The 13588-nt window shown below is 35.5% G+C and overlaps 1 protein-coding gene across 1 annotated transcript; it reads left to right on the top strand.

Moving 5' to 3' along the window:
• Window positions 1–9009: 9009 nt before the first annotated feature.
• On the top strand, window positions 9010–13152 carry LOC126667451 (cation/H(+) antiporter 14-like). Its single transcript, XM_050360425.2, has 3 exons — window positions 9010–9422; window positions 10243–11244; window positions 11860–13152. The coding sequence occupies exons 1-3, from the start codon at window positions 9177–9179 to the stop codon at window positions 13078–13080; spliced, it is 2469 nt and encodes an 822-aa protein (XP_050216382.1). The 5' UTR covers window positions 9010–9176; the 3' UTR covers window positions 13081–13152.
• Window positions 13153–13588: the final 436 nt, after the last annotated feature.

Genomic DNA, 13588 nt, shown 5'->3' with positions numbered 1-13588 from the left:
TTTAGTACTCTGAAAGTTAAATACACTATTTTTATCATATAAATTGATTATTAATTACCAATCAAAATTTATCTAGTTTATTATATAAACAATATATACAATGAATTAAACTATAAATAATATTCAAAGTAAATATGTCACGACCCAAAATCATGAGTCGCAACCGGCGCTAGGGAATGGGAGTGCTAGCTCCAAAACCCGTAGCAAGCCTGAAAATACGTACAAATTTTTCGCAAATCAAATCATATTTCATATATCACAATGATATCAAAATATACACGACCCCTATTTGAAATATAAATTAGAGTTAAAGCGTTTTACAAAATAGAGTCTGCCTAATTTAAACTACTGCGGACTTGCTAGAATGAGAACTTGGTCTCATGACTCGTACTACTTCCGAGAATTAAAACTTCGGAAGCTTCATCCTCCAAATCGTACCTAACTTAACCTGTAAAAATTTGAGTAATAACGGGGTCAGTATAAAACTGAGTGAATACACATAATTACAAGTAATATTACATAAAGGGTGAAAACGTTTGAAAACCTCTTTATGTAGAAAATATTCTTTTTGGATCATACTCCATACGATCTTACTTCCAAACATACTTCGTATGTTCATTCATACTTTCATAGGTCATGTACGTGTCATCAACTAAGCGTTTATGTTATAAACGTACTTGATATCCTTGCCTCATTCTTATGTCTCATGTACGTTTATACTACGTACATACTTGACATGTTTTATTTACTGTTATAAGTTTGATTGTCTTTATTCTTCTCATTAAATTTCTCTGACTTCATATTTCTGACATCGATAGTAAAGCCAACCGATGTGTTTTACATATATGACATCGATAGCAACGCCAACCGATGTGTTTTACATATCCGACATCGATAGCAAAGCCAACCAATGTGTTTTTAATCACCTGACATCGATACCCATGCCAACCGATGTGTCTTATATCATATCTTAATTATTGCTCTTATCTCACATTGATTCTCGATATATTATGCTTGATTTTATCTTCATATGAGTCCCGAGGACTATTATCAAGAATGGGTGAAATACAGGTCTCGTGATACTTCTACCGAGATCAACCTTGTATCTCAGTTCTTATATTTGGCTGTATCATCGTACAATTCTTGTTTCACGTTTATTACTTAATTATATATTTTTCATTCTGTTGTATTGATCCTTTATGGACCATGACATGTACATTACAATCTACAAACATACATCTATAACACACACACGTATGGATATTCATTATAATTAAAAGTACGTATGGAAACGTACTATGTTTCTTTATAAACATATGAATAATAGCACATATCGGAATGTACTATACTTTTCTCGTGCATATTTAGTTCGATTCTCGTATATTATTCGATATTTGATTACGATTTATATTGCTTAACCCTTTCTCAGTATTTTAAGCATATATGTTCTTTTCATCTATTTATATTATTTTTAAAATAACACAGTACAGAAAATAATCGTTTTCAAAGCATACATACATATACTTTTTCAAACATACTATTAAACATATAAGTATTCATATAGTCGTCTGTAGATGAAAATACGCGACTTTATGAATATTAATAAGTAATTAAAGTGTACTCACAGAAAACGCTTATCTAAAAACACTTTGGGGCTTAGAAATGGCAAGTTTCCCGAGCTCTTTGTCCAGTTTCCTCTTACCTCACCGGATCGTGGTTACCCGTTTAAATACGATCGATTCGAGCTATAGAACGTCGTAAACGGACGAGAAACGGAGATCGAGTGACGAAAACAGTAAGAACGGCGAAGGAAACGAAGAAATGAAAATGATGATCTGATGGCTTCTGGATCATTCATTTCCTTATCTCATTTCTTATATATGATTGGCTAAATTGCACTTTAGTCCTTGAAACTTTTGAAAAGTTGCAATTTAGCCTAAAAACCTATATGTGTCCAAAATTTAAAAGGTCTCCGATTGACTCGAGATTTTTTACCACATATACTATAACGTATTTCATGGACTTTGGCGAAATAATTTCCGTCACTGAATTTATATTTTATTTTATATCAATTTTCAAAGTTATTTCCTTAAATCCCGCTAATTAGCTTAATAAAATTATTCCAATTTCCCGACATAATTAAATTAAAGTCTTCTTAACTTAATTTATCGGGATTCACGACACGTGGCACGAATTAATTACCTTAAAATATTTGGGGTATTACAAAATACTATTGGCATAGTCCCAGGTAGAAAAAAAAACACGAAGAAGCTGACTCGCAGACTTGGTTGTTTTCTTATAGACATTTCACGACTTAGCTCGGAGGTGCAAAGGTGACTAGCAACAGCGACGTCCGTAAGATAAAACAACAAAATTATGATTACCACTGCACTGAGATAATAGCTCTATAACACTCTTTTTGTAATAATTACTCAAGAATTTTTTCTGTTTGCTAAAGAAAAATAGCTGTTGTAAACTAGGGTTATTCTATGTATGAAAACAGAAAAGAAGATGAAGTATTTATAGAAAAGAATATAAAAACAGTAATAGTCAGTAATAAATGAAAATATTCGTTTCCAAAGCTAAAACAAAATCAACCATTTCCAAATAAGAAAAATGTTGGAGCAAAATATTAAGGGGTTGTGTTGAAGTCTGGATAGAGGATTTTTTCTTTGAAAAATAGTTTGCAGATTTGGGATGCCCCAGTAACTAATTACCGATAATGAGAAACAATTTGATTGTCATGATTTCAGGAAATTCTACTCAAATTTGCATATTGGTTTGCGCTTTACCTTGACAACTTATCTGCAGAGTAACTGTATGACAGAAGTCACCCACTGGACTATTTTGAAAGAGTTAAAGATCAGGCTAGATGAAGTCAATGGGAGATGGGTTGAAGAGCTCCACAATGTCTTATGGGCTTCTGGAACTACACTTTGACTTCAAACTGAGAAACACCTTATCACTGCCATATGGATGTGAAGCAATGATTCCTATGGAGATTGGCAAACCTACTCTAAGAGTTTAATTTTTTTAATGAAGCTAAGAATGAAGAAAGTCACAAACTCTGTCTCGACTTACTACAAGGGAGAAGAGAACAGGCTTCCATGAGAATAGAATCTTACAAACGAGGAATGGCCAAGTACCAGATAACCGGGTTAAACCGCTAAGTTTGCAAGTGGGAGATTTGGTGCGAAGGCGAGCATACATTGAGGAAAAAAAACGCTGGAGTAGGAAAACTCGGCGCTAATTGGGAAGGTCCGTATAGAGTGACAAATTTGGGAAAAGGTGGAGCATACACTTTGGCCTACATGCCGGGCAGAGTCCTACCTAGAACTTGGAACGCCCAAGTTATTCGCAAATATTGTCAATTGTGTTCTTATAATTGGGGTTTAATGGTTTTTTTTACTTATATTTGGGTTTGTTCGTGCTGTAAAACTCAAACATAAGTATTTTGCCTTACAAATAAAAGAAAAATTAAAAAGAAAATGTGTGTATACTTATCTTATAGAGGAACATGCATATTAGCCTTAAAGCCGACCTAATGTCGAGAAATAGACATAGTAGCTTTGGAAAGGCATATTAGCCTTGTAAATAGACATATTAGTCTTGAAGCTGGCCTAAAGCCGAGAAACAAGCATATTAGCCTTTTAAACATGCATATTAGCCTTGTAAATATGCATATTAGCTTTGAAGCCAACCTAAAGTTGAGAAACAGGCATATTTTCCATGGAAATAGACATGTTAGCCTTGCAAACATGCATATTACCTTTGAAACCGGCCTAATGCCAAAAAAACAGACATAATAGCCTTGTTGTCGACCTAACACTGATAAAGAAGCATTTTAAACTTGATGTCTACCTAAGGCGGTCACACGAGCATTTCACCCTTAGTGTCATTCTGATACAAAAACATAGGCTTAGAAATAAACTGAGTTTAGCACCTTAACCGGAAAATGGAAAAAGATAAGTATTTCAACTAATATAAAAGTACATATAAATAGCACCGATAAACATTCAAGTTAAAGGACTTAGCACAAAAACAGAAAGACAAAATAAAACCGTAAATAGAAAATAGAAAATGTATCATTCAAAACTTAAAACGAGTTATTCAAAAACTATTACATTTTTGGATTATTATTTATCTCGAGTAGCTTATCATAATCCGATCCGATTTCCGTTACATTAATAGGGGTATCCCCCATAACCCCATCAAGGGTATGAGGAGTATCATTTACTAGCAAACCCTTCATGTAAAATTCCTCCTCCTCGCCATCTTTTTTCTCTTCACTCTCTTCCTCCTCTGGCTCCTACGACAAGTCTTTGCCTTTGGCATTAATCTTGGCAAGGTCTATCCGGAAGGGCTCAATATCAACATCATCACGTATATGCACCCGGGCTATTTCCATTATCTTGGACAACATGCCCCAAGTCAGTTTACATAAATATTTATAGATACCGTCTTGAGTGGCCTTCAGTTGAGCCACCTCTTCCTCGGCTACCCTCCGAGCTTCCGCCTCCAGTTCTAGCGAGTGTTGAAGTTTCAGAGAAGTTTGCTCATTTGATAACAAGCTCATTTGTTATTAGATTTGCTCCATCTCGGCCAGCTCGGTAACCCTTTGAACCCGCAGCTCATTTAACCCGGGTTTCCACCTCTTCGAGCTTCCAAGCTAAGGCATATATCGCGGCACCTTGATTCTTCAAGGCTAACTCAGCTACCAGCTTCAGGTCCCTCTCCTCATCTATTAGATCACTAGCCAGATTGGCTTTAAGCAGGTTAGTGTGAACTAGCCAGATGAGATCACGACGAGCTATGCCGACCATATTAGCAACCTATGCAGCTTGAAAACTTGAGACACCATACTTGGTCAAGAAATGAATATCATGGAAAATTATAATAAAAGTAAGGACACTGTACCTAGAGGGCCAAGGAGACAGACATCAGACTTAAGTCCTTCAGCTCACATTTCTCGTAAGTGGCCTAATTATTAGGAATGATGGTTACCCGACCCATGTCATAGGCCACAATATAGTTGCCTAACCTCACATGAGATGGGTTGTTACGCCTTATCACCACGCAAATCGACCGCCTAAAAGATCTAAAAAATTGTCCGTGCCCATTAACGAAAAGGACAGGAACTGAGCCCGAATGTCCGGGCAATGACGCTTTGCCGTCGGGGCTTCAACCAAGTCCTAAAGATAGGGACCTATGGGAATCCCAATAGGACCATCACAGAGCTGGACAAGTCTAGGAGAATGACCAGAGCATTTTTGGCAGGAGACTCTTAGACGTTCTGCTGGTTGACCGACAGAACGAGAGAGGGAGCCAATGTAGAGTTACTCGGATGAACAACCTTCAAGGTTGGGATGTGGGGGCTCAAAGTACCTACTTCAATGGTTCCACCCACGGCGACCCGAGTAAGGGCTTAGGAACCTGGGGCCGGTTCACTGTTTTCTTAGCCCGGGAATTCCTCCCATTGGGCTTGGGCTCGATAGTCAAATGACCAACGTCCAAATTGTCCACTGTAAAATAAATAAAAGAAAAACTCGACATTACACGCTTGTGAAAATTTGAGAAAGAATTAAATGGACATATAAACACAGAGAAAGCACAAATAAACTTTAAAGTGATAAATAAAGCAAAGACTATATGACCAATCAAATGGGACGCAAGGACAAAACAAGTCGGGGCATGCCGACCCATCCTCCAGTGAAGCGTCATAAAAAGTGGTTAACCATCTTGCCCTATTACCCCAGTGCTATATTGACTTTTTGTAATTTTTGGCCTCACATCCATCCAATTGTGGGGAAAATCCTTCAAGCTGTTGGGATGAGTAATCAGGAAGAAGTCCGACTTCCAGTATTTTAGAGAAGATGTCACCCCGACGAGTAACTCTTCTAGAACGCCTTTCCTCTCTTTGGGGTAGCACATAGAGGCGTAGCTGTGGTTTTCGGCCAGAGTGAAGAGGTAATACCCAAACCTTCATGGAGGACTCTATTTCGTGTTTATGACATAACTTCACGAAGGAGGTAAAGTGGCTTAGGCCGTTGGGATGGAATTTTTCTATAGGAATATGGTAAAAGGCACCGAGTTCTACATAAGCCGGATCAAGGGAAAACCAAAGAACAGACTGTAAATGCTCATGCGTTATCACCATGGCATGACCCAAGGGTTTATAATTTACTCGGATATGCTTAGGCAAGAGTGACAGTTTGTATTCCTCCGGAATACCAAAGGCTACCTTTAAGGCGTCGATATATGCCTGGTACACCGAGATGTTACCATGTTAGCCTCACATGCATCATTGGTTGATCTGGATGCCACGGTAGCAGGAAACTTTTCTATCTCCCGAGCTAAGGCGTTATAAGCCCGGTCCATCTCAGTGGGGTTACCATTACTACCTTCTCTACTCTCATAACCCACACCCTCATGGTTAGAAGATTGTTCATCTGACATATTGGAGTTAGTACAAAACCTATTAAAGTATGGGAAAACCCAAAAAAGACGAGATTTAAGATCAAAAGCCTAAAACAAAACGACAATACAAGGAACAATCTTAAAGCTAAAGATTAAACAAAGGAACACAAAAAAAATTAAGGAACATGAAGAATAAATTCCAGAAGCAAGAGAGAACATACACAAAAAAACCAAGTCAAAAATAGGGAAAAACTATAACAAGCAAAACAAGCATACATCTATAGGTCATTTGAAGCCAAAACAGATCAAACGCAAGAAAAATGCTCATAATTCAATGAAAATTACAAAACTAATACAAAGCTAGAACTAGGGGTGTGCAGTATTCGGTTAAAACCGAATTAACCGACCGAACCAAACCGAAATTTTAATTTGGTTCGGTTTTTGGTTAATTCGGTTCGGTTTTGGTTTTCATTTTTAAAAAGTTTGGTTAATTCGGTTCGGTTCGGTTTTGACGATGGAATTTCCGAATTAACCTAACCGACCGAAATAACCGAATTATATATATTAATTGTGTTATTTTTGTAATTTTTTTAAAAAAGTTAAGGTAATTTTGTAATATTTTTAGAATTTAGTTACTAAAACCCCTCAAAATGTACTTAAATTATAAATTAGTATTTAAATTATTATTTTTTTATTTTATTTTTTATTTTTTCATAATTAATTTTAATAAAATTTGGTTATTTCGGTTAACCGAAATAACCGACCGAACCAAAATATTATTTCGGTTCGGTTTCGGTTCGGTTTCAATATAATTCGGTTCGGTTTTGGTTTTGGAATTTTCTAACATTTCAGGTTCGGTTAATTCGGTTTCGGTTCGGTTCGGTGACCGAACCGACCGATGCACACCCCTAGCTAGAACATCAATCACAAACACAATAATGAAAACTGATAAACGGTTGAAAGAACTTACTTATTGATTGTATGGAAAGGAGATGAAGAAGAATTGAAAAGCTTTGAAGATCAGGGAATTAGGGAAGGAGTCCACACACAGCGCAAGCAACTAGAAATTAAGAATAGGATTCGCAGAAATGAAGGAAAGAATTTCAGAGAATACAGAAGGAAAAAAAAAGTGTAAAGTGAGAAGTGAACCAAAGAAGAACAAGAAGATAATAACTGAAAAAAGGAGAGAAAACCAAAAATAATTTTGGATGCCTTAGTTAACCAAAAGATGCATTAAATAGAGCGTTTAAAAGGAAAAAGTTAACATGTGGCGAAAGTAATAATGAGACTTAATGGAAAAGTAACAGCTGGAAACCAAAGAGGCACTCCACATCCGACATCTCAGATACATCAGTTACAACTATACCTTGTCCTATTGACTCGTTTATGTCACACACCGTACTCGAGGAACACATCAAGGAAAAATTGACAACCGGCATTAGAGTTACGTAGTAGTACAAAAGTTGACATGCTTAAGCTTATCCATACCAGCAGCTCAGGAATAAATATCTAACGTACCAAGGGGGAACTAGTGATAACATAGAGATAGCCTACCATATGACGAAATAACCTCACCGATATGTAATGTCACTAAGTTAAATATGGCACAATTGGAATACAATATATAAATTGACCGAGATAAGCGCGCAACTAATCCAGAGATTAGAACGTGCATTTCGTCAGCATGTCCGAGATACCAGAGTTGAAAATCGTCTCGAGGTAACCCGAACACTCCATCTAGAGACGTCTGAGTTACAATATCTCGGACAAGCACGTGTGCTCAACCAATTAGAGGGACCACATAAGATTCTCTGACACAGGAGAACATCTCCCGCGTCACACACACCTGACACACAACTCGAGGCATAATATAATTTGTCAGTTCAGCAAATTGAAAGTTGGGATCAAGCAAGGGGCTTCAAAACGGTTACATGGGTAAATCTATATAAACCACCTTAAGTGAAAATTTTAAAATACTTATATTTTCACCATTATTCTACTTCTTTCTCTTTTTTTTTCTTTCCCCACTAAAAAGTACTGACTTGAGCATCGGTGTAAACAGCCGGAAAATCCCTATGGCGTTCCATCTGACCTCAGTGTTTCTCTGTTCTTATGTGACTTGGTAACCCGGTGACCTCCTAGTGCTTCAGTGATTTATCAACACGAATGACTTATGATACTTATAATTCAACTATTAAATTGATTTGGATTAACCATTTTAACCCAATAAATTAGACCTAAAAGTTATTCTTAAAAAAAAAATAGACCTAAAATTAATTTGAATCAGTTGAGCTCGAATCATTAAACTTTCATTCATAAATCATTCCAAAACACCAAACCATATCAATGCTATTGTACATTCAAAATTTCTCGAAGCAAAAATATTTTAGTGCAAAGAGAAACAAAATCCAAATAGTTCATTATCAAATGAACAATCTAATTTGAGTAAATAATTCATCAATTGTAGGAGGAGAAAGCCAAAATGAACGGAGAGGAGCCATGCATCTCTCCTCTTATTATGGAAGCTTTACCTTTAATATAAACTTTGTATCCATTACATATACTTTTTTTTTTGTTATTTTCATACTTTTTTCCTTTTTCATTGACATGAACCATTGAACTATTTCCCCAAATATCTCTCTTCCTCAAAGTTTTTGCAAAAGCCATTTTTACTCACATTTTCCCATATTTTTCTTTGTTTTCTTCAAACACCATCATAGAAACCACAGCTTTGTAATCTTATTTTCTTGATCTTGATCATGGAAAATGTAAAAGGAGTGGTAGTGGCTGAGGGGATCGTATCAGGACCGTTCTTTCAAGAGAATATAGTCTGTCAATTTATGAACAAGATCAAACCGATGGGTGGTATAATGCAGGGAGAGAATCCTTTGGAATATAGCTTCCCTGTTCTTCTTGCTCAGATTTCTGTCATTTTTCTTTCCTCTAGACTTGTTTATTTTTTGTTGAAACCCCTTCGACAAAGTGCTCTAAATTCCCAAATTTTGGTAAGCTTTCATGTCATCATTCTATATGTTTTTTCTTTATTACATAATAAGCTTCAAAAATAATATTGTTGCATTCACAAAACTCAAACCCGAGACCTTATTTCAGACGATAGTGATTCGTCACTTTTCCGCTTTAATGCAGTGCATGCAACATATTTGAAGAATAATATTGTTGCCACTGATTACATCAACTTAATTTGATTTAACAAAAATGAAATACTTTGACTTGAAATAACAATTAAAATTTAGGCACTAATAATTTTAAAGAAAAATAATGAATCTATCTATAACTTAAATAATACTAACAGAAATATTGTTTAAAAGTTATTTCAATATTATTAACAGAAAAATGACGAATCTATCCATAACTTTAATAATATTAACAAAAAAATGGTGAATCTATCCATTGTTTTTCTTGACTTTTTTCATTTATGGCTCCACCTTTAAAAATATTCAATTTTAATTTATTTTTTAATTTTCAATTTAAATTTAGCCATTTATTTAAATTAAAGTAGAAAAAAGATTAAATATATTTTTCATATTGTTTTAAATTTTAATTTTTTTATATGATAAAATGCAAATTAAAACAATATGAAGTAATAAAAAATATATATTTAAAAATTTATTCCCTCCAATTTGAATAAATGATTAGATTTGAAACTGAAAATAAAAAATGAGCTAAAACTAAATATTTTTAAATATAGGGGCTATAAACAAAAAAAAAAGGTATTTTTAGATGCTTAAACTTAAAAAGAAAACTTATCTCTTATATTTTATTTTTTTTGCTAACTCAATGGTTTCATAATGTGGTCAAAACCAGGCAGGAATTCTATTAGGTCCCTCAGTAATGTGGTATTACTTCCCATCTTTTAAGATGTTATTTCCATCTGGGGGCAGAGTAGTGCTTAACGTATTAGCAGACATAGGTGCCGTACTTCACTTATTTATATTGACATTACAGATGGATACATCCATTATCCGGCAAGCCCGTCCGACCGAGGCATTGCTAGCCGTAACCGGTTTTATGTGCCCTCTACTCATGGGATTCTACACATTTAAATCACTGCTTAAGGATAGCATGTTAGGTGATCCATTAATACATGCAATTCCCACCATTTTGATTATAAATTCTCTGAGTTCATTTCCGGTTATCACGGGTGTACTAGCCGATTTAAAGATCCTTAACTCGGAACTCGGACGATTCGCAGCTAAAGTATCGATGATTAATGACATGAGTTGCTTCTTCATGGGACAACTCGTGGGTGCAAAACAAGCTTTTCATGAATCGTACGACCAAGGATTAAAGTACGTGGTTTGTTTTTGCACCTTGTTATTTTCGATCGTATACATTTTCCGACCCGCCATTATATGGGTGACAAGGTGCGCAAAATACGGCCAGCCGATGGGTGATATTCATTTCTTTGTCATACTTATGTCCGTATTTATCTGTTCGTTAATGTCCGAGGTTCTCGGACAGCAATATTTGTTCGGTCCCTTAGTGTTGGGAGCAGTTTTGCCGGACGGACCGCCACTAGGAACGGAAATAGAACACAGGCTTCATGCGCTTAGTCGAGGGTTACTGCTGCCTATTTTTTGTGGCATTAGTGGGTTAAATATGAATGTGTTATCAAAGAGAAAGGGAAATTCTTATACGTTACTCAGAATTCTTATTGGTGTATCGTATATGTCGAAGTTCATGGGAATTTTTATTCCAGCAATTATTTGCCGAGTGCATTTCTTGGAAGCTATATGTCTTACTCTAATCTTGTGTAGCAAAGGTATTATTGAGGTTGCTATTTATGGCAGTTGGAAGGATGCTAAGGTACAACTCAACTTCACTTCTCTACTTTTATCAATAATATTTATGACCACTAGCGGTGTGTAAAAATCGAACCAAGCACATAACTCAACCAAATTGATAATCGGTCTGGCTCAGTTTCATATTATAAAATAAAAATTTGTTTTGATTTGGTTCGATTTTGGACTTAAATATTTTTAGTTAAGTTTATGTAGTTACTAAATTATATACATTGTAGAACAGTTATTATCGGTTTACTTATTAAATTTTGATAGTTAAATATTTATTTTTACATTAATGAAAGGTTTTTATAGTTCTTCATATAGAAAAAATGAAGTAGTTGATTCTGAAGGTCATTGAACTTTTAAGTTTTTTCATTTCAGTCACTAAACTTTCAAGTTTTGTAAAGGACTTATAGTTGAGTAACTATAAAAACAATGAACCAGCTACGAAGGGCACTCGTAAGATGGCGATGGACTTGTAAAACTAACAAAGTAGACCAAAAACAAAGTAACCGTAAAAAAGTCAAAATCTTAGTATATGATGAAAACTTAGAATACGAAGATTTAATAGCGATGAGACATAATGTGTGGTAGATGAACAGGTGTTTGATCTGATGTATAAATGATTTTCGTGCAGGTATTAGACGCTCATTCCTTCAACATTCTGCTAGTCTCATTGATGATTATATCTGGTTTTTCCCGACCTATTATATCTTATCTTTACGATCCAGCGAAAAAATATAGAACGAGCAGCAGAAGAACCATTCGAGGATCCAGCTACCAGAATCAATTACGAGTACTAGTTTGTATCCATTCTGCAGATAATGTCTCATTGATCTTGAATCTTCTCAAAGCCTTTAATCCCACAAAATTCAGCCCTATTACAGTCTTCGTCCTCCATTTAACAAAACTTACAGGTCGCGCATCATCAATACTCTTACCTTATGATAGCAAAATGGACAGCAATAATTTCAAAATGTCTGATAACCCCTCAGCTCAAATCTTCAATGCCTTTGATCGTCTCGAGAAGCAGAATCAAGGGTATTTTTTAGTGCAACGTTATACTGCTGTCGCGCCCTACAAAACCATGCATGCTGATATATGCACAGTTGCGTTGGATAAAAAAACAACTATTGTTATCATCCCGTATCATAAACAATATAACTTTGATGGAAAAATAGGATCGTCCAGTTCTCCGATTCGAACAATCAATCGTAATGTCATGGAAATGGCTCCGTGCACTGTCGGACTCCTCATAGACCGCGAACAAATTGGCGGAAAGAACCGGTTTGTATTAAATGACTACTCGTTGTATAGAATCGGGATGTTTTTCTTCGGAGGAGACGATGACAGTGAAGCTTTAGCGATTAGTGGGCGGATAGCTTCTCATCCTGACGTGTGCCTCACGGTAGTACTGTTCAAGCACGATTCGTTCGATTATAACGAAGCAGACGGGGTTTTTGATTACTGGATGGACAATCTACCGAGCGGAGAATGTAGGAATAAGATTGAAGTGAAGCATGCGAAAGTGAAAAATGGAGAAGAAACCATAAAAGAAATATGTGCATTAGAAGATGAAATTGATTTAGCAATTGTGGGTAGGCATCAAGATCCTAATTCTCCAATTTCAATGGGATTAACAGAATGGACGGATGGTCATGAGCTTGGAATTATGGGAGATATGTTATCTACTTCAGATTTCAGATTCTCGGTGCTTGTCGTCACGCAACAGCCGATTATGACGGGAGTTAACGACGAGTTGATGTCGATAAACAGTAGTAAATCGTTACATTCTGTTGCGTCTTCCTCTAATTTGTCAAGAGAGGAGGAATGGAAACCCATTGTTGGCTATACATAATTTTAAATAACAAATTAGGTTTAAGATTAAGGTAGAATTTTTGGTTTTGTATTTTATGTATTCTTTTTTTTCTTTTATTTTCTCATCAAGGTGCATGCTGATAAATACAAAACAAATTGTGTCTTAGAATTGTGTTCAATAATTAGTAACAGAAAAGAATTGCTTAGGAAATTTCATATGATGTCTAGTTCCAAAAATTGCTGACCCGAGAAAAATTACTCCCAATCCAACGTATGATGTCTAGTCTCAAAAAGCTTTCTTTTCATTTTTGATGAATGAAAATTGTACTCCCTCCGTCCCATTCTAATTGAACACTATTTCCTTTTTGGGTGTCCCATTCTAATTGATACTTTCTATTTATAAAGTATTTTTCACACTACTTTTCTCTTTATACCCTCTTCAATTAATGCATTTAGAAAGCATATTTTTGAAAAGTTGTGATGCATTTAATGTAATATAAGGATATAAAAGTAATGTCACTAAAATTTCTTAAATAATGTGCAATTGA

The sequence above is a fragment of the Mercurialis annua genome, linkage group LG2 (assembly GCF_937616625.2).
Source record: "Mercurialis annua linkage group LG2, ddMerAnnu1.2, whole genome shotgun sequence".
NCBI classification, from domain to species: Eukaryota; Viridiplantae; Streptophyta; class Magnoliopsida; order Malpighiales; family Euphorbiaceae; genus Mercurialis; species Mercurialis annua.
The sequence above is the reverse complement of the archived record's forward strand: the minus strand, read 5'-3'. Positions and strand labels throughout refer to the sequence as shown.